Source organism: Pimephales promelas, chromosome 8, assembly GCF_988280905.1.
Source record: "Pimephales promelas chromosome 8, fPimPro1.hap1.1, whole genome shotgun sequence".
NCBI classification, from domain to species: domain Eukaryota; kingdom Metazoa; phylum Chordata; class Actinopteri; order Cypriniformes; family Leuciscidae; genus Pimephales; species Pimephales promelas.
In genome coordinates, this window is record NC_142776.1 from 9,746,227 (window position 1) to 9,770,244 (window position 24,018).

At 38.8% G+C, this 24,018-nt stretch overlaps 2 protein-coding genes across 11 annotated transcripts in view; both read right to left on the reverse strand.

Annotated features, from left to right (window-relative positions):
• inpp4ab (inositol polyphosphate-4-phosphatase type I Ab) overlaps nucleotides 1-21,345 on the reverse strand; it is a 62,134-nt gene extending 40,789 nt beyond the window's left edge. For all 10 annotated transcript variants that reach the window (XM_039667978.2, XM_039667986.2, XM_039667977.2 and 7 more), the window contains exon 1: nucleotides 21,210-21,345. The gene's annotated coding sequence lies outside the window, so the exon portion shown is untranslated. The remainder of the gene's footprint in view (nucleotides 1-21,209) is intronic.
• LOC148977644 (uncharacterized) lies at nucleotides 7,632-8,465 on the reverse strand. Its single transcript, XM_089134601.1, has one exon. It carries the CDS (start codon nucleotides 8,463-8,465, stop codon nucleotides 7,632-7,634), a length of 834 nt encoding a protein of 277 aa, XP_088990727.1.
• Nucleotides 21,346-24,018: the final 2,673 nt, after the last annotated feature.

A 24,018-nucleotide genomic window follows, 5' to 3' on the forward strand; every position in this document is an offset into this window, starting at 1 on the left:
TGACCGAGGCCAATGCAACCAGTAGCAAAGTCTTCATGGAAAGAAGCTTTAAGTCCACTGATTGCAAAGGCTCAAAGGGAACGTCCTGAAATGCTCAGAGCACCAGGCAAAGATCCCAAGAGGGTATGGAGGGGGGGGGGGGGTCGAGGAGGATTTAATCGTCTCGCCCCCTTAAGAAACCTGACGACCAAGTCGTGCTTTCCAACTGTTTTGCCATCGAGGTGGTCGTGAAGTCAGAAGATCCCTCCTCAGAGGAATAGGCCAGGGAGGGACTGTCACAAGGAGCATGAGTTCTGGGAACCAGGTCCGAGTGGGCCAGTAGGGAGCCACCAGAAGGACATGCTCCTTGTCCTCCCTGACTTTGCACAGTGTCTGCGCAAGAAGGCTCACTGGGGGAAACGCATATTTGTGAAGGCCCCGGGGCCAGCTGTGTGCCAGTGCGTCTGTGCCGAGTGTTCCCTTGGTCAGGGAGTGAAACAGCTGGCAGTGGGAGGTCTCTGAGGAGGCAAACAGGTCTACCTGAGCCTCCCCGAACTCTCTCCAGATCAGCTGAACCACCTGGGGGTGGAGTCGCCATTCTCCCGGGAGCACAGCTCGTGATAGCTCGTCGGCCACACGGTTGAGCACGGCGGGGCATGCATGGCTCGAAGAGACCTCAGATGCTTCTGACTCCAGAGGAGGAGATGGCGGGCGAGTTGCGACATGCGACGGGAGTGCAGACCAACTTGACGGTTGATATACGCAACGGTCGCAGTGTTGTCCGTACGGAACAGCACATCCCTGCCCTGCAGCGGCCTTTTCAGACGGCGCAGAGCGAGGTGTACTGCTAGCAACTCGAGGCAATTGATATGCCAATGCAGATGAGGGTCTGTCCACACCCATGATACTGCATGCCCATTGTACGTGGCACCCCAGCCGGTGGCAGAGGCATCTGTGAATACCAAAGCGTGCCTGGATACCTGTTCCATGGGGACTCCTGCCCGAAGGAACGAGGGACCTGACCACGGGCTGAAGGTCTGACGGCAGGCCGGTGTGACTGCCACCCGGTGAGTGCCGTGATGCCACGCTCATCTCGAAACTCGGCCGTGAAGCCAGTGCTGAAGCGGTCTCATATGAAGAAAGACGAGCGGGGTTACCGCTGCTGCTGCTGCCATATGCCCCAGGAGCCTCTGAAAGAATTTCATTGGGACCGCCGTCCTGCCCTTGAACGTGTTCAAGCAGTCCAGCACCGGCTGAGCGTGCTGCTCTGTGAGGCAGCCTGCGACTGGCTCCGCGGCGTGGTGGAGGCTGCTGCTGCGGCGCGGGAGCCGGGGAGGGCGCAGGCGGACGCCCCAGGCGACGAGTGCCTTGGCCTGATGGACCTGGAGCAACGCCAAAGTGTGCACGGCAGAGGCAGCTTCCCCACAGGCCTTGTAAGCCTTGCCGGTTAAGTCCGACGAGTACTTACAAGCCCGGGAAGGGAGATACGGTTCTCCGCGCCAAGTGGAGTTAGGGCACAGTTGCATAGCAACGGCCCGCTCCACCGGCGGGATGCGCGTGTAACCCTTAGCTGCGCCGCCGTCAAGGGTGGTGAGGGAGGAGGAACCACTGGAACAGTTTTGGGCAGTAAAAGGTGCTGTCCATGTCCCCTCCTCATGCACCTCCGGGAAGAATGGCACTGGGTCCGTCTGGCACTGGGTCATCTCCGGGTCCGTATCGGGCACCGCCGAAAACCGAAACGTCGTCCGCGGAAATATCTGACCCACCCTCCGATGTCGCGATCGACATCTGTTCATCGTGGGGAGCGCCAAAAGATACGACTGATACACTGGTGCACTGGATGGTCCAGTGCACTCTCTTGGCAGCTCAAATGGTTGCGGAGGCTGAGAGGAGTGAGGGTTCCTAGGGGGTTGGTTCCCCGAAGGAAGCGTGCTCACTGTTATCCTCAGCTTACCCGCGCCAGCGGCCGAAGCAACCCTCGTTGAAGGATTGGAACGGGGCGCCGGCAGGGGACTCCGCCCCCTTGCAGGAGCGAGAGTCTCGACCGAAGCTCCGAGATGGTCATGTCCCCGCAATGAGAACATGACTCATCCACGAACGCTGATTGTGTTCAAAGCCCAGACACACAACACAGCGTTCGTGCCCATCTCGCAATCCCAGGTAACGACCGCATCCAGAAACACACAGATAGGACGTCATCTTTAAAAAGACGCAAACTATCTGTGTAAGCTCTTTTAGGGACTACTCTCAGTGGTACTGAGGCATGCAGGGGAACCGTTGCAGCGACCACAGAGAGGAATGTGCACCTGTGTGTGCACCGATTCTCTCTCGCAAAAACAAAAGTGCACTCTTACAAGCTGTTAGGACAGCTTTTGTTTTTGCTCTTGAGAGAGAGAAAGTGAAAGCAAAACTGCTCGCGCTGTTCACACGCGCTGTTCATGCGTCACACCCGCACCGATCAGAGAGTTCCAAATGGTTTGTCTTCTTAGAAACACTCCAAGCAGAGGCATCGAAGTTTAGGCTCCGAAGCAAAAATCTGAAGTGCAATCACACAGCCGCTCGTAATATACTCGCGCTGACGAGGACGCGCAGCTACTGTATTGCAAATGATTGCACGCCAATGTGCATAGACTTGTTTTAAATTCACTCGAAGTAAATTGTCTCTCTACCGAGATTCCTATACGTCAGTCTGACCTACGTTGTAGTGACTGACCGATAGGGAACTAATAGACAAGACAAGGAAGCAAAGAACATGACACAAACCCACATCGTGACAGCTACAGGCAGCCGTATTATGCATAAAAATAATAAAAAAAACACTGTTTCTCATTATTTCTAAATGAAGAAATCACCACTGCTTTTTCCTTTTCCTGAATATGCACTTTTAAATTAACTAGATCTGAAAGAGGACGGGAGACTCTTACAATTATATAGTAGAGGACCTGTGTTTTTACTGAGAGCAGTTTTAAAAGTCACCATTAGCTATTAGACTATATAGGAAAACATGCCTATACTATTCTATACTGTATATCTGCTTATCCATTTAGATTTTTGAAGCATTTGAGAGACCTTTTATGAATCATTTGCAGCTCTAGTAGGCATACAACCTCATAATGTTAACAGACTTGGTTGATGAACAGAACCTCGCCTGCCCACACCATCCTCTATGAGTCAAACAAGAACAAGAGGAGATGATGTTAAAGTGAACACAAACAGATACATCAAATCTCAACAAATGCCCTGTATATAAATCCACATTGTGTGGTCCAAAGGTCTGAGACTACATTTTATATTTGCGATTTATTTCCTGTAGACATGGACATAAATTCCGGTAGACAAGGCAATAAAGTAAAATTAAGGTTTCACTGCATTTTAGGTAATGCCATGCAATGTCATGCCAGCTCAAGTGATGTCATTATTAAAGCAAAAACCGGAATACACCAAATTTAAGAAATTAAGAATTTCTTGAAATTCATGCACATTTCTCAGTGTTTCCTTAATATTGTGATGCTGGACACATAATTTATATTTAAAAATGTTGTACTAAAGTAATACATTTGTTAAATATAAGCTTTTTTACAAGTGAAATCGGACTTAAGGACTTGAGAAACATGTATATAAGATACCATGACAAAATAAGTTGAGTACTTGTCTTTACAAATAGTTAATTTGTTAAAACTCGAAATCAAAAATGTTACTTTTTATAGGAATATGACAGAAAATGTATGCCCTGGCTGTCTCTATGGAGATAGCGTTTTATGATATTGTCAGTCTATGTGGGATTCTTCTTTTATTGCTGCTGAAAAAAAAAAAGACCTGTTGTGGGAGATTATTACAGCAAGTGGGCTGCAAACTTTCACTTGCTAATATTGACATAACCTCAATGACACATCTCTGCAACTTCTGCAAAAGCCACAAGAATAACAATTTATTGAAGTAGTGATACATCAAAGTTGAAAATTCTTGACCAAAAATCTTGGATTTAATTTAAAATGAATATTTCAGAGTAGATTTTGTTTGGGACAAATTCACTATTATTATTATTATTATTACTATTATTATTAACCCATTCAGACCCTGTGTCCATTACATGTCAGCCCCCTTTTTTAACTTCTGGTATTTCACCTAGTTTAAAGCCTGCAGTACATGAGATTGGATGTTTGTCATCCAATCAAATGCCAGTAAAGCTCTGCATGTAGTAATTATATATATACAAAAACTCTACATTGAAGAGAAGCATGGCAGCACTTCAATCCAAACACAGAAGCAAGCAACATTTTCTAAGGCATATTTACATTTTGTATATATTTTTGCCAGTATTTCATAGTTTGCATGTAAAAAAGAAAGATTGAACTAATTATTTAAAGTTAAAAATCGACTGTAGAATTGCACATTTTAAATCAGGATTTTTTTAAATGTGTCTGTCCATTAGAATGGACAGTAGGTTTGAAAGCCTGTTACTGAAGTCACATTTTCAGTAATGCTGATTGAAATATATTTTATAATATATATATATATATATATATATATATATATATATATATATATATATATCACAGTACTGATACATTTTTGAACCTTTTTCATGTGCAGAATATACAGTTCTGAAGTGCTTGAACATAGCTGATGAAAATATCTCAGATGTTGACTTTATGTGGAGTAATGAGGAAGATGAAGATGTAAGAAAAATATCTGTATTTAAAACTCTATAAATTAAAATAACTTCTGGCCAAACGAACATACAGATTTGACTTAAATCTAATGGAAAAAAAACTGCCATGTTATTCTTCCTAAAAATCTCCTTTTTTTTAAGTCTTCATAATTATGGAACAAAATACAGGCAAGTGATAAGACTATAATACCTAATAGTGTTACAATGATAAAAAGAGCCCTGATTCCTAAGCTCGATTAAGCTTTATTCAATGCTAAATAAATCATCACATTACTGTACTTATATTATTATTGAGTTTTGTGAAACTTTCCCAAACCTTACTGTACTTATATTATTATTGAGTTTTGTGAAACTTTCCCAAACCTTGCTAGTTCGGATTCGTTTGCACTCCGTCATAATTCACACTGTTTTTTCTTTTACCGTAACAGCATTTGTAAGGGCTGGATTACACTCTAGCGCCACGGTGCCGTAGCGGTCAAATCGCGATGTTGCAGGCCCCTAAATTAGGTCGCGTGAGATCAAACGACTACTCGACAACAAAGATATTTGTCGACAATTTTTTATGATTTTTAGTCGACAATATGTCGACTAATCGTTTCAGCCCTACGGTGGCGTGAGTGATAATGAAAGACAGAGATGCACTGACCGCTCTCGTATCTCACGGAGGAGCAGGAGCATAAACGGCAGATAGAGAAACAGGCTCGATTTTGTGTTGTGTTTTGTTTCTGTTGTGTGTAGACAACAGTCGTCAATGAGGGGCTGCTGGCTTATACTTTTGTTTTGTATTTGTTCATTTAACTATTAAAATGTTTGCTGATTCCCTCCTTCTTCCCACAACAACAAACCCCATTAACGTTACATTGGCAAACTCATTAGTGAATTACTCCTCGTTTGTATTTCTTTCAATATGGTGTATTACTGCATGATACCTGGACGTTCAGTCAGGCGAAACTAGGATGGTTCACATTACAACACAAATGTCCCATGTGCTCGTCTGATATTTCGTCCAGGAGAAATTGTCATTGTTGAAATTCTCTGCAGCAGACGGACTCTATCGGTGTTCGTAGTTCACAGCGAGAGCACATGCAACATCAGTCCGCCTCAGCTCAAGCCAGTCCGGGCTCCTTGACCGTGACAGGCAGCCGCCTCCTGTTCCTCCATCACCCTCAGCTGCTCTTCACTATACTGCGGCTCGTGAAGATAGCCACGAACATCGGATTCGAGCAGCAGAATTTCAAAATCCTCTTCATCCATATCAAGTTTAGTTTCTTCCATCATTGTCATAACTTCCTATCTCCACAGCGCTTGTTAGCTTAGCTTCCAAAAAAAAAAAAATGGCTGATATTGATTTCAGTTTCTGCAAGTGAAGTCCCACCGACTGATCTGTAATAGGTCTGTAGCATGAGTGCGTCCCACCCCCTTGAATAATTATGAGCTAATGTTTGTAGTCTCTACATTTTTCAATTAAATGTAACTTCCTGCTTATTATGAGGCAAAATGATGATTTTTACGTCATAATAAGCAGGAAGTAAAACACTTAAATCCTCCCCAATAAAATAAGGGAAAAAATGATTTCCATAACAAGAGTAGATGTTAAAACGTCATGCTGATTTATACTTGGCTTTTGCCAAGGTAAGCTAAGATGTAGCTTTACAGTAAACTATGATTCTGCATCCATTTACACTTCTTTCCATATGGTGGTGTGACTCCCCTTCTGTCCGGCGTTAACGGCTGCAGTGTACTTGCCGCGTCAGCACACACGACGGCTGCACCTACAGTGTGGTCTCCCTAGTGGACCACCACGACAACCGTCTGGATTGAGCCGAGGTCTTCAATTGGGCACCTTCCGTCCTCAGTGTTTCGTCGACTAGCCCATGACACCTCAAGAGGGCTCGACAGTGACCCTGGCGTCCCAGAGTCACCCCCCTCCGTCCCCCACTCAACTCAGCCCAGCTTACTGACCCCTAAAGAGACCTAACCACAATCACGCGCAACCCAACCATACGCGCCAACCCGTTTGATAATGGCTGTCGAGCCCCACTGGTGCGTTATAAAGCAGTTTCAGTGGCAAACGGTTCCGTATGGCATACCACCTACCGCAAACCACAATATCTGGCCAACCACAGTCATTCAAACAATATACACAGGAACGTAATGACTGTAATTTCAGTGCAACCTATACAAACAGACTCTTCAAGAATCCTACGAAACCGTAGCGTGGCGGCCTGTACATAGCCAGCTAGAATGTTTCCGTCTCAACCACAGCCAGTTGCTACTCCTTTCTGCTGCTTCAGATAAGTTCTTTACCGTGTGACGCAACTCTTGGCCACTGAATCCGACGTCTCCGAGGAACTGGGTTGTAGAGTGTGCCACAAAACCTCGACAACCCACTTCCACTGGATAAACTTGGACTCTCCATCCTCGCTGCTCTGCCTCATTGGCCAGATGAGCATACCGCAATTTCTTCCTCTCATATGCTTCATCTACCGCATCCTCCCATGGCACTGTTAGCTCTATCAGCTGAACAATGCGTGCTGATCCAGACCACAAAACAATATCTGGTCGTAAGTTAGTGGTAGCAATCTCAGGTGGAAAAATAAGCCGTTGATCAAGATCAGGCAGCATCTTCCAGTCCCTAGCAGTTTCCAGTTGTCCTGGGCGAGAATTGGTGTTAACACCTTTTCTTGGTGGTTGCTCGCCTGGGCGGAGGAATATTGTCTTCTACATGTAATGTTTTACAGGTGGCAACTTATTGGTCATATTAGGCTTGCCCTCCAATGCTAAAGCCAAACATTGCAGTACTTGGTCATGGCGCCAAGTAAACCGACCTTGGCTAAAAGCCACCTTATTTCCTGTCAGAGTGTGCCTTAATGTGGCAGGTGATAAACACAAAGGACAAGAGGGATCCTCTCCTACCCAGAGGTTTATGTTCTGTGGTGATCGGAGGACATCATATGTTGACCTTATAAGGAAGCTGATCCTAGTCGCTTCCATTGACCAAAGTCTCTTGCCAGCCCAACTTGCGTTGTTCCACACTCTCCCAACTCATCCACTCTCCCTGCTTGGCCTGGGAAATGGCCTTTATACACCTCATCCTCTCCTCCTGCTTTCGCACCTCGTTGACTACCAGCTTCCTCCTTTGAGCTGGGCCTGCCTTGTGCCATTTAGAAGGAGCTACACTAAGCCCAAAACCCCATCTTCCATGCTGTACCTGTCCCACAATATCCCCAATTTGAAGGGCAGGCTTTGCCTCTACTACAGATTTCTCTGCTGACCACTTCCTACCAGTTTTTAACACAGGGGCTGCCTCCCTTACACATTTGTCATGTGACTCTACTAAGGTAATTTCCAGCCTAACCTTGGCACACTTAAACTCCACGGTTAAAGCAGAGACTGGCAGCTGCAATATTCCTTTACTATAAAGTCCCACTCTGCAGAGGCAGCGTGGAACTCCCAACAATTTCCTGATGTATGTACTTATCAACGCTTCCAGCATATTCACTATTGTCAAATAAACCTCGTACACAGTCAGTGGCCACAGCAACCTTGGTAGCAGACCAAACTGAAAGCACCAGAGTTTTAGCTTGCCTTGTAGAGCACAGCTGTTTATGCTATTCAACCCTTCCACTGCTTGCCTTCTAACTTCTCCCACTCGAACTGTGTCCCTTAGATCCCCATCGTACCATCCCCCAAGACTCTTCACTGGCTTCTCAGAAACTGTTGGTATTTCCTCACCATTAATGAAGAATGTTTTATCTACTACCTTTCCTTTAAATATCGTGATACTCCTTGATTTAGAGGGCTTAAATTGCATTTGTGCCCATTCGATATTATCTGTTAACTTCCCTAATAACCGATTAGTGCAGGCTACTGTTGTAGTCATGGTTGTCATGTCATCCATGTATGCTCTGATTGGTGGTAGTCGCATCCCAGAAGCCAAGCACTCTCCACCTACTACCCATCTTGATGCCCTAATGATTACTTCCATTGCCATAGTAAAAGCCAGTGGAGAAATGGTGCATCCTGCCATTATTCCGACCTCTAAGTGTTGCCATGCAGTGCTGAATTTAAGTTGAGAAACTAAATTGCAGATCTCCAAAGTAGGCTTTCACTAAATGTGTTATTGACATTGGTACTCTGAAAAAATCGAATGCTGCCCACAGAAGCTCATGTGGCACTGAACCATATGCATTAGCCAAATCCAGGAATGTCACATGGAGCTCCTTCCTCTCCTTTTTTTCTGACTGAATTTGTTGCCAGATAACATTGATATGTTCTAAGCATCCTGAGAACCCTGGAATGCCCGCTTTTTGATTTGAAGTGTCAATGAAGCCATTCTTTAATAGGTAGGTGGACAATCTCTGGGCAATAATGCTGAAGAAAATCTTACCTTCAACATTGAAGGTAAGACTGACTGGGTTTCTAAAGATACAAAGCTTAATGCAAATAAGTGAAGTGTCCCTTTAAAACAAGTAATTACAGTTTTAAATTTTTCATATTTTACCAACAATTTTGTTGTTTAAAACTGCCTAATGTGCAATTTCAGTTTTCAGGGCAAGAGCATCCTGAATTTTTGATTTTGGCCCAGAATGTTAATTTCGGTGCATCCTAAAAATTATATTTTTAAACTCTAGACTTTAGACTAACATAAGCACATTGTACCTTCTTAAGAACAGCCAGCAATAAACAATGGTCCATTTTACAAGAAAGGTGACAGGTTGTTTAGAAACAGAAGTGTCTCTGCCACATGAAAGATGATTCCTCTTCCCACATATTACACAAGATGTTGTGCTCAATCGCCTTACGCAAACATGGGTAAACTTGTTTTAATGCGCTAATAGTCAAGATATTGGTCGCTTCTCATCATGAGGACTGTTGGATGGAAAATGCAAACAATGCTTCCTTAGAATTAGAAAGTTTTCTCATTTAGATATCTTTACCAATGTCTCACCACACAAACAAAGAGGTGGCACCTATTGTATCATGTGGAAACTGCCTTTTCCATGTCAAAAATTCTGTTATTAGATCCTAAAATATTAGTTTCTGGTCAAATTTTGGCCACAATTTTAGGCCTTTTTTCTGTTTTAGATGAAAACTGAAACATTTTACCTGTCACTTGACCTGAAGCTACTCCTACATTCTATGTCATACGTTGTGTCCTCTTTTGGACACAAAAGTGTGTTCCTCTTTTGGCGTAAGTCGACTTGCGTAAACCGGCTGCCGGAAGCTATTATTTAGTATTATTTTATATTTATTATTTAATCGATAAAGTTTTAAATATGGATATTTTTGAAGAGTGGATCATTTTTTATCATGGATGGATGCACTGATGGACTTCAAAACAGAAATGGCCATTCACTGCCATTATTAAGCTTGGAAGAGCCAGGACATTTTTTTTTATATAACTCTGATTGTATTCGCTGAAAGAAGAAATTCATATACGCCGAGGATGGCTTGAGGGTGAGTAAATTTTAATTTTTTGGGTGAATTATATCTTTAATCTCGGTGGATCAGAAAGAGACATTAACACCAACATTGAGTGCCATTTATAGGTCCTGGAGACCTCACCAGATTTATGAGTCACATGAACTGGAACAGGGAGAGCTTTTTCAGATAGTCCCTATAGATTACCTGACACACTTTTTCTTAATGTGCCGAGAAAACGGACACAAATTCTAACAGATTCCTCCAAGCAAATACTGAAGGAGTCCATTGTCATTTCAAAAAGTAAGAAATGCTTCAAAAGGCACTGGTTTTGAGGTGCCTTCTTTGAGTGTGCTGCATAGGGCAAGGAAAGTTTAAAGTGAAAGCTCTTTTCACTTCTCTCTTGCTGGTCACAGCATTTCTCATGTAATAGAGAGGAACCTGGTAAAATATGCAACTGGTTTCCCTAAATAGCCTTAAAATGGCCAGAAATGTTTTTGTTCAGTCCACCCTTTGGTGACAGCAGCAGGTTTTAATTAAAGGTTTAGTTCACCCAGAAATCATTTACTTACCCTCATGTTGTTCTAAAACCATAAGACAATCATTTTCGAGACACAAATAAAGATATTTTAATGAAAGCTGAGATTTCTGTCCCTCCACTGAAAGTCTATTCCACCAAAACTATGACACTTCAAAAGGTCATGATCGTACAAGTAGTCCATATGAATCGAGTACTTTAATCAAAATCTTCTGAAGAGACATGATTGCTTGATATGTAGCATTTTTTTAAACATTAAATCGCCACATACATATTAAGCACATCAAATATTTTTAACTAAAGCTCAAAAAAAAACTTGCTTGGCGTTGCATAGGAACCATAGACTGAAAAAAAAAAAAGATTTCCATCTTTTCACCTTTGCTGCTGATTATCAATATCAATTTGAGCCTGAGTCTGTTCAGTAGTGATCATGATGTGGAGCCGCAATATAAAGGTCCCACCCACACTCCCGCAGACTTCATTTCAAGCACAACTGTTTATCATAATATTACATTCCATTTTATTGCACCTAATAACTAATTAAACCAAATTTATTGGGAAAACGAACACTTCAACAATCAGTATTTTTTTAAAACCTATCGCTTCACCTCGGGGTTATTATAATCCTAATGGAGTTACTTTTGGATTACTTTTATAATGGATGGAAGTGCTTTTTAGAGCTTTAAAAACTTGGGCTCTATTCAATGCCATTACAAAGCTGGGAAGAGCCAGGATATTATTTAAAGGCCCACTGAAGTACCTTGGAAGTTGAACGCGCAAGCTTTGTATGATGCGTTGACGTAATTTCCACTGAAACAGGTGGGGCACACTGAATGGCTTATCCCTGTTTTCAAATAGCCAATAACATTTAGTTTACCTCACATATTGCACGTTGTACTTGACAGCACCATGTAAGCGAATCCGAGCGCTGATGATAAGTTGGATTCAATAGTAGAAGTGTGAATAAATTCCAGCCATTTTATTCTTAACCAGCATACAGTTGGAAAACGGAACACAACTCATTTGAGCAACATCTCCAACCCATATCACTCTGTGACGAGTCAAAGGTAGTGATGTCCAATTCATGAGCGGTTCCTTTTAGTTAACCAGTCAAACCAGTTCACCAAAGCGAACTGAATCATTCAAAACAGTTCACGTCTTGAGTCAGCGCTGATCCACAGATTTTCTAAAGTTACTCGCTTTCGCGAGGAGTCAATGTTACTTCAATAACTCTGACAATTCACTGAACTGAAACATGTTGTGCTGAGAGAACTGAAGAGCACCAGCAGCTGATAATGAGCATACTACTGAACGTACAGGTAACAATTAGCAAATTTTAAAATGTTACATTTTTTTACGACACACAAAAGGGGTCCCTGCTCTGCTTTATGCCTGGCTGTTGCTTGAAATGAAGAGCTAGTTTGCTTTAGTGATGAGTGTGGTCAAAACAAAGCCACTTTTACTTTTTAAATATCCGCAAGAGAGAGAGAGAGAGAGAGAGAGAGAGAGAGAGAGAGAGAGAGAGAGAGAGAGAGAGACAGAGAGAGCGAGACAGAAGAAAAAAAAATGAGTGTGTTTGTTTTAGATGACTCTTTTTCCACAGGCATTGAGTCAGGAGGACAGCAGAGACTGGAGACCGTAAATGGGCAAACCTAGTTTCCCAGTTTTCACTTTTCGTCTGACTGCCAAACCTACAACCCATAGTCCTCCTCCTCTTACACACACACACACACACACACACAGAATTAAGCAGGTGATTGGACTGAACCTTCTCAGATGTTCGGCATCTCTAGTTAAACTTCCCACACAGAGACAGAGTTAACAAACCAAGCTCCAGAACTGTTCATCTCTATAAAACATCAGTGTCTCCTTTCCTCTTCCCACACACCTCTCATTTACAGCTGCATCACTTCCTCCCACACACACACTCAGGTAAAACTTTCTCAGTTTTAAACAGTCATTTTTATCCTCTCAAGCGCTGTCAACTCAATACCATCCTTTTGATTTAAAATGTTCAACAATGGACCAGTTCACCAAATAAAAGACCAAAGACCATTTCTGAGAGTATATTGTGGCCTTCAGTGTATCAAAGGTTTTATCCTAAAGCATATTATTCTACATATTAGCAGATCATGTTTCCATAACATACAAGAATCATTGAAGAGTTATTAAATTAAATAAATAAATAAATAAACCTACGACAGCCAATAGGCAGTGTCATACATGGCACAGCACATTAAATCCTCAAAACAGTCATGGATACAGTAGCTGCTTGTAATATCTTTCATTTGCGGTGACATGGGAGCTGTGGATTACTTAATCACTGGACACAGTACAGTAATGTGGGTAGTATATTTAGAACCAGGGCACAAAGGCTTAGTCATTTAATTGTTTTTTGTGTGCAAATGATTATGCAACAGGATGCAATACTAATCAAGCAAACTCACTATCTTGCGTGTGATGGAAGGATACCTGCCACAATCATATGTACGCACATAAAGCGAGCGCATTTAACCCAGCACACAGCATTGGTTTGGATGTGCGAAAAATTACGTCACAAAATACAGTATATGTCCTAAAATACTTTTTTTTGTATCTTTAGGTTCAGTGTTAAAAATTACACTGTGAACGTTACGTGAACCAGGACTAAATGTATCATTTTCGTTTTTTTTTTTTTTTGTCTGGAACAAAACAACCTAGAGTACCGAACTACAAGTTTAAATGCCCTTAGACTCTTCTAGAATCGAGTTCTGGCGTCATAACTATTAAATGTGGATAATACAAAAAAAAAAGTTTAAGCTTAAAGCTGTTTTCAAGGTATTACATTTGCCTTAAGCTTTTAAATGCAGTGTCAAAGTAAACCAGTGTGTTAAACTGTGGTACTGGATGAAAATAAAATAAAAACATGGGAGGACAGTAGGGGTAATAATAGACCTCTCCTAATGATGTCCTGAGAAACTTCCAGAATGTGAAATCTCCAGATGGCCTCACTAGAATTAGGGAGACACTGATCTATGAGCTGGAGCAGCAAACACTGCACTAAGAATTGTGTGTGATGGAGAGATAGATAGGGAGAAAGAGAGAGGGAGAGAGAGAACCCTTGTGTGAGCGTGTATGTCTTTTTGTGCTCAAGAACAAAAAAACTGCCCATCCTTATTTAGGTGGTCTGTTCATCCAATTGAAGCTTGCATAATTTCTTTAGAGGACAACCACAGATGTTCCTCTTTGAGATGAAAATGAGCAACAGCCATCTTTTAAACACAAATACAAAGCACATTCATTTTTTTCATGTATAACAGGCTTTTTTTTTTTACAGTTTTATGGAACTCAGGCCTCTATAAAGGTTTTGTTTATATGACGATAACAACCTTTAAAGCAGTTCTCGCATATGCTTTATGGTGCTCTCATGAACTCATATTCAGAGGCCCACACGTTAGGAAATTAATTAATAGTTGAATAAAATGTTTTTGTTTTTTGTTTGTTTTTTGTTTTTCGCACAAAACTTATCCTCGTCACTTGATAAACTGTGGTTGAGCCACTGTAGTCACTTGGACTATTTTAACTATCAGGGATGCACCGATATGAACATTTTGGCCGATACCGATAATTCTTTATATTTGAAAGCAGATAACCGATATATCGGCCGATAAATCTAAATCCATTTTTTTTAATCATTTTTGAGAGCCTGATTGCAAAAACAAAAGTCTCACAATTAAAATCAATTTCCCAATCACAGAATTATAATGTTCTCATTATAATTTCATGAAGCCGATATGACAGCACATTTTGCACTTGCACTTTATAGGAAACTATATTTTCTTTTTTGATTCCGATCATATTTCAAGCAATTAAGATCAATCGTGTTGAACAGTGCGCATCTTAAGTGTCTCAAGTGTCAAGTGTTGAAGGAAATAATTAATTATTTATCAGCTTTAATATATCAGCCAAATTTTATTATCGGGCCGATAACGATAACATAAAAATGAACAAATAAAATTGTGCATCACTATTAACTATGTTTTTACTAACTTTTCTGGCCCGGCAGAATGAAATTGCCTAGCAGCTTATGAAGGAGTGAGCCGCCGGCTCTAAAATTTCATAAAAAAATATCTTAATGTGTGTTCTGAAGATGAACGAAAGTCTTACGGGGTTGGAATAACATGAGGGTGATTATTTCATTTTTGGGTGAACTAACCCTTTAAGTGCAGGTTTTCTCTTTAATATAGTCTAAACTGTTAGAGAAAAGCACAACAAGTTTTTCAGTCTGTAAATTAAATTGAACATTAAGGAAATTAAACATTTTAACTGTGATCAGGGTGATGGCGTTGCAAGTGGCTTTGCATGTTCGTGGTATTACCAGTTCACTTTACTTTTAACAGGTAGTTCTTGTATATCGCACACTCTTTGTCGATATTTTTTGTCCCATCGATGGTATAAAAGCTGAAGTGTGTGCAGACTTTGGACTTAAAAGTGGCTGGGGCATCTATTATTTTACTCGCACTGCTGTTCGCCATCCCATTAAAAACCTCTTTTTCTTAGACTAGTTAACTTAAGTTCACGTTTCCCTCATTCATATGTTGAGCACCACCTCGAGATATATTGCCTTTTCAATATTTTGTCCCACCCTTGTTTCATGATTTTTTTTTTTACAATGCATGTTTCAATAAATCTGTCATGAAAACATGACAGCCACGGTTTAAATCTGTTTATACTTCAAATAACAAAATGGAGTAAAACATAATTATATAGAAAAAAAGTTAAATTTAAATGTTTGTATACAACTCAGTTTTTGAATGATGATTATGTAAAACATAAATAACTAAATAGAATTATTAAAGTTTTCAAAATAAAAAAAACTAATTCAAACTAAATATTCAACTAAATATTACTTAAATAACACGGTTTTATAGTTAATGAGTAGTTTTAAGAAAAGAAAAGAACAGAAAAGAAGAAAAGAAAAATGAGATAATGTGTACCTTTTAGGTTAGGAATGCAGAGGGAAAGCTCAAGGAAATTCCACAATCTTTATATGTAACAAAAATGTTTTAACTTAACAAATTTGAACTACTTCCAGTAAATCGTCAAGTTGAAGAGGATGCAGTCATAAATGTTTACCATTTCGATCTCTGAAACTGCTTAAGTGTCACAGAGCATGAGATGTTTAAAGCCAATAATAAAAGCTTAATTAAGTCAAGAAGATTTTACCAAGAATTGAGCAAACAAGAAACGGCGAGTGGAAATGACTTTGTGTAAGTGCAGCTGGAGCAGGCTGTTTTGCAGGTCTTAAGGGAAGTGGTTTGACACTTGCAGCAAAAGCATGACTTTGAGGAAGTACTATACATTAAGATGAATCAAGATACTGAACTAGGATGATCACATTCTCTATTCTGGGCTATGATGAAATGGCAAAAAAAAAAAAAAAAACACACATGGGACGACAAATATTTAACTAGACTTGAACAAATGGCCTCTCTGATGATAAAACGGAAAAGATGCACTCAAATCTTGTTACCAATCTCTGAATCTAAAACACTCGTTCAGCATGCTCCTCTATGACTAACAAAGAGGACATCTCTGAAGGTCAGCAGGATGTGATGTAGCGGTGAACCAACACACATGTGCTTGTCAGATATGAGCTCCTATTTCAAAGAAGTGCATCTAAATGGGGGAAGAGAGAAATGTAAAGATTGCTGGATGCCATTTTTTCAATTCTGGCATCAACTGGAGCAAGCAAACTTATTAGCCCCTTTTTATATTTTTGGTATTAACAAAAACATCTCTATTGTAGAAACATTAAGGCACCTGTTTTTAAAGTGTCTAGGAAAACACTAGGAATTTAATCAAGCGCTAAATTTTCCTTGTCCAAAATAAATTTGTAATAAGGAATTACAATTAGCCTTCTTGGTATTAATTTTCATAAAATCAATGCATATGCAATATATTTAAGTAATTTATTTGCAATTGTGTGTTTATTGATTACTCATACACACAAAGAAATTAAAATATCCATGTTAAAGTCATTCAATTTTTACTGCATTCTGTTCCCATTGTGCTTTCAAATGCAAGAATAGGACTTATGTAAATGCCCCCTAGGAGTCTTTTAAATTTTCCGTTCAAAAAAAGCACTTTACTTATAGGCTATACATTCAGAAAGTTTTCTAAAATAAGAGGCCAAAGCATTTGGTCACCACCAGACTGAGGTCATCAGAACTTCTCATGAACATGTTAATTATTATTTTTGAAATATCACTCAACAAGTAATTTAACCATGCATTGCAATGTGTTTGAAAGGGTTTTGTCTTTCACACTTTTTATAAGGCCTATCATTTTTATTATTTGTAATTATTATAAAATGAATAAATAAAATGTTATTTTAAAATTTGCATGATTTATTTCATTATTAGCTTTTCATTAAACTCACAAACTCCCCAGTTCCTTCACAGACCACAGTTTGGGAAACCCTCAAGGAATTTAAAGTTTACTGCACTTCATGTTGATAAAGAATGGAATATATTTTCATTTTCTTTGTATTTTTAAATCAATATGGTTAGGGCTGGGTATCGAGAATCGAGTATCGATTGGAACCGGGACTAACTTTTCGTTTTTCCCGGAATCGTTCAAAAGTTAAAATTTCGATTCCTAGTTTCGATATTCATAGTCCGCCGACCGGAAGAAGAAACTGCTGAACAACACCAACGAAGAAGCGTCTACCGGAAGTGTTGGCATAATCGCGCGAGTCGAATATAAGTGGCTTACGTCGGCGGTCCAAAGTGTGGCTTCACTTTTCTAAAAATAACGAAATCTCAGCAAAATGCAAAATTTGTGACAGAAGGAGTATTTCCTTCAGAAAGTATTATTTCCTTCAGAAAAACCTTTGGTTAACAAGGTTAGCTAAACTTTTTTGACCCTCCCTCTTAAAAGAATCGGAATCGAGAATCGTTAGGAACCGGAATCGAAACAAGGAATCGGAATCAGAATCGTTCAAATTCAAACGATACCCAACCCTAAATATGTATAATGGTACAATATTACCCTATTCAATTCAATGTGATAAAGGAGTTTGGTCAAAGTAATCAAAGTAGTTGGATTATATTACATAAAATGTGTAATGAAATGGATTACAATAATTTGGAATCAGTAATGCCCAACAATTTGTAAGTTATCTACCCAGCACTGTATACTAGTGGTCATGTAAAACAGAGCAGCTGCTTCTGGTAGCAGTTATACATTTATTATTCATCCCAGAATGCATTCAAGACACCATTATCCACATGACTGGAGAAGTAATGTTTCATGGAAATGGTCTGCATCAGGACCAACATTACATAACATCCTTGCCTCAACATATAACCCTACCTTGCCACACCATCACGTTTACAACCATACGAGTGCCTTTCCATGGCAGAAATAGAAGCAGACAGACCTTTCAGCTCCACAATATCTTATATCCAAGGAAATATCAATAATGCAGGCCTGCATCGCATAACTAGCGGGCAAGTCTTGGGAAGCACCACGGTACAAGTTCAACAACAAATGCTCCACAGATCGGTTCTGATCTGCTCCAAGCCTTCAGGCAGAGTTGAAGAAGCTGAGTCATTATAGATAAAAGACTAAGACAGATCCTAATTTGATTTTATGTGAACCACAGTATGTATCCCAGCATGCATCTCAGCTCAGCAGAAGTTCCTTGCTGTTCAAAATGCAACAGAAATATAGAATAATATGTTACCACACTGTAAAAAAAATATTTTCAAGATTTGTTATCACAACATATTTTCTTTTGTCAAATCAACTTTATAATAATTTATTTAGTTGAGATAACTTATTATTTTGAGTTTCTGATGGTTAAATTAATCTACTTCATTGTATTAACTCACTTTTTCCAGTTCAGTCAACTTAAAATTTTAAGGCAACCCAGGTTACTTACTTTTTTAAGTTAAACCAACAATATTTTTTTACCGTGTATTAATCACAACATTTTTTCTTTTGTCAAATCAACTTAAATAATTTATTTAGTTCAGATAACATATAATTTTGAGTTTCTGATGGTTAAATTAATCTCCTTCATTGTATTAACTCACTTTTTCCAGTTCAATGAACTTAAAATTTTAAGGCAACCTGGTAACTTACTTTTTTAAGTTAAACCATCAATATTTTTTACAGTGCAGTTTCATTAGTAAAAAAAGAAGAACATTCGTACCTGGTAATAAAAGTGATCAGTCTCTTTACAAGAACAGAAACTTTATTTTTTTATGATTTATGCATTTCTTTCTCTGTTACAAAGTGCTTCCCAGTCTGGGCCTAATGGTCTCTGGAAGCCTTATGACAAAATATATGAAAACCTGGCATAGGGCTACAGAATCTCTAGGACACTGCCAATAAGAGAAAAACATGTCCCTGTGATTTAAAATCTCAGGCTCTAAATCTTGTGAAGGTGCTTTTTTCAGCTAGTGAAGGGGAATAATCAAACAGCTCACACACAGAGGAATGTGTTATATCTGACTCAGACATAACCGACTGTAGCTGAACACAATGTGACATGAGGCTGAAATACTGATCTACAAGATAATGAGGGTGAAGGGATCATTTTTATCGACCATCTAACCGAACGAGCCTATACACATCTTTATTTGTCTCATTTATTTATGTGGAAGTTGCATTTGGTTTGGACCAAATTACGAAATTTTCCCAAATTTTGAGTCACGGATCAAATCATTGTTCAAACCATCAAAAAAAAATAAAAAAAAGATCATTATCGGATCGGATCATTGGTGCAATTAACATTGATTTCCATTTATTAGTCATTATTAAAGACAAGTGAACAGTCAGTAAAAAGACAAAATTCAAGCATTGATATACAATAAAACCAAGTTATAAAATAAAGTAAGTTCTACAAGTAGTATTCGGGTATAAAAAACATCAATAAAGTTGTTTAAGACTTAATCATTTTAAATGTATTTGTATGTATAATTTCAGACGTAATGTTTTAGTTTTATCAAATGCCAGCGCTGGCTTTACAGCCACTAGGCTACTAGTTATGCTATTTTGTGTCTACGACAAACACGTACAAACATTTCGGACCAAAATTTGTATATGTACTACATTACATTATTTGTAACTGAAACTGAAAAACTGAAAAATAAGACCATACAACAAAAAAATCTATCATTTACGATTTTGCTCTTAAACAGGCCTGGCCTGCACAGTCCTGATGAAGTCTTAATGTAACCGCACTTGTGGTGCCAGCACGTGGCCCATGTTTTCCTCTCAGCTGAGTGAAACCAAGCACACTGCATTTGAACCGTGCTTATGCAACAGCATGCCAGCTTCATGAAATATCAACTCCAATCAGGAGTAACCCAGTGAAACCCTATTTGGTCTGACTTTGTTTAAAGAAGGAATGTGTGGGTATCAGACAAAGACTGACCAGACATTGTGTTAACTTTAATATCTCAAATTTATATTTAGAGTTTTGATTAAAAAGACCAGTTTTTTTTTTTTTTTTTTACATTACATGCATTGCATGGACCTTTCTCATTGGAATTAAAATGCTAAGGTACTGGAACTTAGTTGGTCACCAAAAGGTTACAGGTTTGAATCCCGGCAGAGTTTAATTTAATAGTCAATATCACTGTACACACTAGACTAGAGCAAGGGACACACTTGGAAAAGTATTTTTTTCTTTGTTCACCATACATTTTTTAATGATCGTCTTACATTGTAACAATGTAAGATGAGCATTAAAAACTTTATAGTGAACAAAGAAAAAATTACTTGTCCAAGAGTTTCCTTGTCCAACAATGGTATTCATATTCATCTATTAAATTAATAATACTGTTTAATGTAATTTTCTTTACAAAATCACGTGATTTGTTGTAAGCAATATTAATCTATGATGGTTTTGTATTTATTTAAAGTTTACTTAAAATATTATCCATGTATATATTAATAATAATATCACGTATAGTATTAAATAACTATTAAATGTATTTATTTAAAAAAAAAATTAAAAATATTTAAAAGAAATTTAAAATAAATATTTTATATTTTCTTGGAAAATAATTTGTGTCTTGAAAGGTTAAGATATTAAACATCTAATTAATAATGAAATGTATTGGGGATGTTTACAAGTTTACAAGGCAATTATAGATTCACTGGGATTTTGGAAAATAATGAACAGCTGACTGGCCCTGTTTCACTTGCATAGTTCAATACAAGCGAAATATACGCGAAAACTGGCTCCTCAGGTCACACCGAATGAATACTTTCACCTTCCTCTGCCCATGAAAGACATTTCAGTGTTTCCTTCAAAGAAACAGTAGGCTATAGCTTTCGATTTGGCAGGCAGAGTATGGTGGTTGTGTTTACATACAGTTCCGAACCCCAATCTCACAAATATGGAAGCGATTATTAAATGGCATCGTCGCCAAGTCATATAAACAGCTTACAAATGTAACTTATCTTCAGTTCGCATCCTTGCGCACTACAGAGCATACACACAACACAGATACTTTATGGCCATTTCTCTGGCGGTGTAATTAAAAAAGAGCCTCGAAGCTGACTCTCCGGAATGTTTCACAAATCAAACGTACTTACATCTCAGTAGGCACTTTGTCAATCCATATTGCCATCAGAAGAGTTTTGATGCATGTGAATCTCTTGCCAAATTCCAGCGCGCAGGCAGGCTGCCTCTCGCTCTTCCTTGCGCTGCTGCATAGTGTGGCCCCGCCCTGATGCGTGACGTCAGCCCCCAGTGCCCTGCCTATCCCACACGCTCTGTCCGCAACTGCACGTGCAAGCAAAACAGCAAATGTTTTAACCATGGTTAAACACAACGCAGAACGCAGTTCAGTATTATAGTTTAATATAGCCTACTGGCTTGGTTGCAGTTCCTTTAATTATGAATCTTTAGAATTCCAAATATAATCTTTAATTAGGGCCCGAGCACCGATGGTGAGAGGACCCTACTGTATTGTTATTGTATTGTTTATGTGCATGCATAGTCAATTACATTGGACTGAAAGAAATTGAACATTTCTAACGAAAAGCTGGAGAACCAATAAGCATTTTACTTAAATTGGGTAGTAATTTGGTTCATGGTGCATTTGAAAAAAACAAAAAGTCAATTTTTCATACCATATAGGCTATCTCTAATTATGATTAGGCCTATATATAATAATGTAGTCTAACTTTCTTACAATGATGGGTCTTATTCTCAGATTAATTGTAAACTGCTAAAATGTTCCTGCAAACATCAGTCGATTTCATACCACGCATGGGTTCTAAGATCTATATTGCCATCATGTGGATGGTTGTAAAAATACAGTCACAGTTTTAATTTTTATTTCACTTTCTGTTTGGTCAGTGTAAGGCAACATAGAACTACAATGTTTGAATCTCTCAATAATCGAATTCACAAAAAGGGCTCTGAACTTGCTGCCAAATTACACATTTTAAAGATGTTTTAAAAATAACAAATATCAAGGCACACACGTTATGAATATTTTCCTGAACTAACAAAGTACAATAATATAAGAATGAAATATAAGATTAAATTCATTTTCTCTGGAAGAAGACCATGTGCATTGATAAATACAGAAATCTATTAACAGCTGATGCATTTGTTTATGAACATAAGAGATAACCAATAAAAGATGAAATAAGTTAAATAGGTTAATCTAAAATGAGCTTGATGACAGACTATTTTAGAGAAAGACTTCTAACAGCTTCAGGATCAAATTAATACTGTAACCCTATTTTATCTATAAATATCCCAAACTGGGTCATTATAATTATTTATTTACTTATTTATTTGATGGATGGATTTCTCAATCCATCGACTATAATCACATTAGAGGAAAATACAAACTCATTTTTTGCCAGTACCGCCACCTGTTGTTTAATCACGCATCTTGCGGCTAACGGTTCACTGACGTAAAGAAGTGGGTTGACAGTGACACACACAGGTGACGGCAGATTTTGAGGATGGAGAATCAAACTACTTCCTGAACTTCAGCCAGCTCCTTGTTTCCTGTCTGCCATTATTGGGCAAATTGACTAATTCAGGTGTACCTGACCTCAGTAGTCATGGCAACAATAATCAGACACACCTGAATTAATCAATTTGGCCAGTAATGGCAGACAGGAAACAAGGAGCTGGCTGAAGTTCAGGAAGTAGTGCAGCTGGGCATAAAGCCAATTACCCATGGTCTTATTTGTCCAAGTTCAATCGTTATTTTTGAGAAAATGTTCTAAATGCAATTTATGTTGAATGTATATTTCGTTCTTGCAATGTTGTAGGCTATTTGTTGCAATTTTGCACTTTTGATTATGCGCCTTTTTCGCCTCTGATTGGCTAGAAGGGCTCTCCTTCTGAAAAAAGTAAAATCATACTTTACCACTTCTTTAACTTGTCAATTTTGCTATAGTAGATTCCGGTTCATTTTACAATTGACTGGCAGAGCTACAGAAATGATATCCACTTTTTGGTGTGTTACTTTTTATCAATTCTTTTTATTCTTGCGTATCTACAAGCCACTTAAATTACTCAATTTAAACAGTTTTCTTTTAAAAATAAAAATCTGTCTGGCTTTTACAAATTTGATTAAGTTTGTGCTGTTTGTCTTTGTGAATATGTGCAGACAAATGTGTGTCTATTTAAAATACCTACATGTGTATTTATTACAAATTCCCACACATGCAAAACAAGGGTAATATGCTTAAACCAGGCATATTTTTCATATTTATAATGTATCTTCATATTGAATAACTTTAATCGTGGTAAAATATTCTATTTGCATATACACTGACCTCATGCATGCTAACTACATTATTTTTACATTCAGAATTATGGTGCTCTAAACTAAACTGCTCTGTGATGACAGAAGAAGAATCTGTCATGCAGGTGTAGGTGCACTTCTGCATTTTATTTTTACATTAAACTCACAACAAGTTAATATTTCAGCACAGTTATTTCACAAGTATACATGAATACATTAGTGTCTTTGGAATATGTGTAGATCTATATCACAGCTAAATAAACTTTTCACAGTCGTTCAGCTATTTTTATAAAAGGAAACCAAATACAGACTCCAGTAATGTATGATGACAGGTGCTATTTTCGATTCCATTACCTCACCAGACCATGAAAATCCAGTTCTCTGATTACACAGTTTAACTTCAAAATCAGAAATGCTTCTGTCATTGATGAAAACATCAGTCACACATCTCTTCACTTACATAAAAGATGATTTTTATTAGTTGTTTGGATTTATTTTGTAGACTGAGTCACTACAGACTCTAAGAATAGTTACTTCTGGTCTTTTTTTATCATTGGTCATTGCAGAGTGGCCACACCGGACGGAGATATACACAAACATTTTGCTTGAAGACATAATGTGGACCG

Excerpts from the sequence above, each read along its gene's own strand:
- LOC148977644 (XM_089134601.1), bottom strand. The coding sequence starts at position 8,465 with ATGCAATTTAAGCCCTCTAAATCAAGGAGTATCACGATATTTAAAGGA.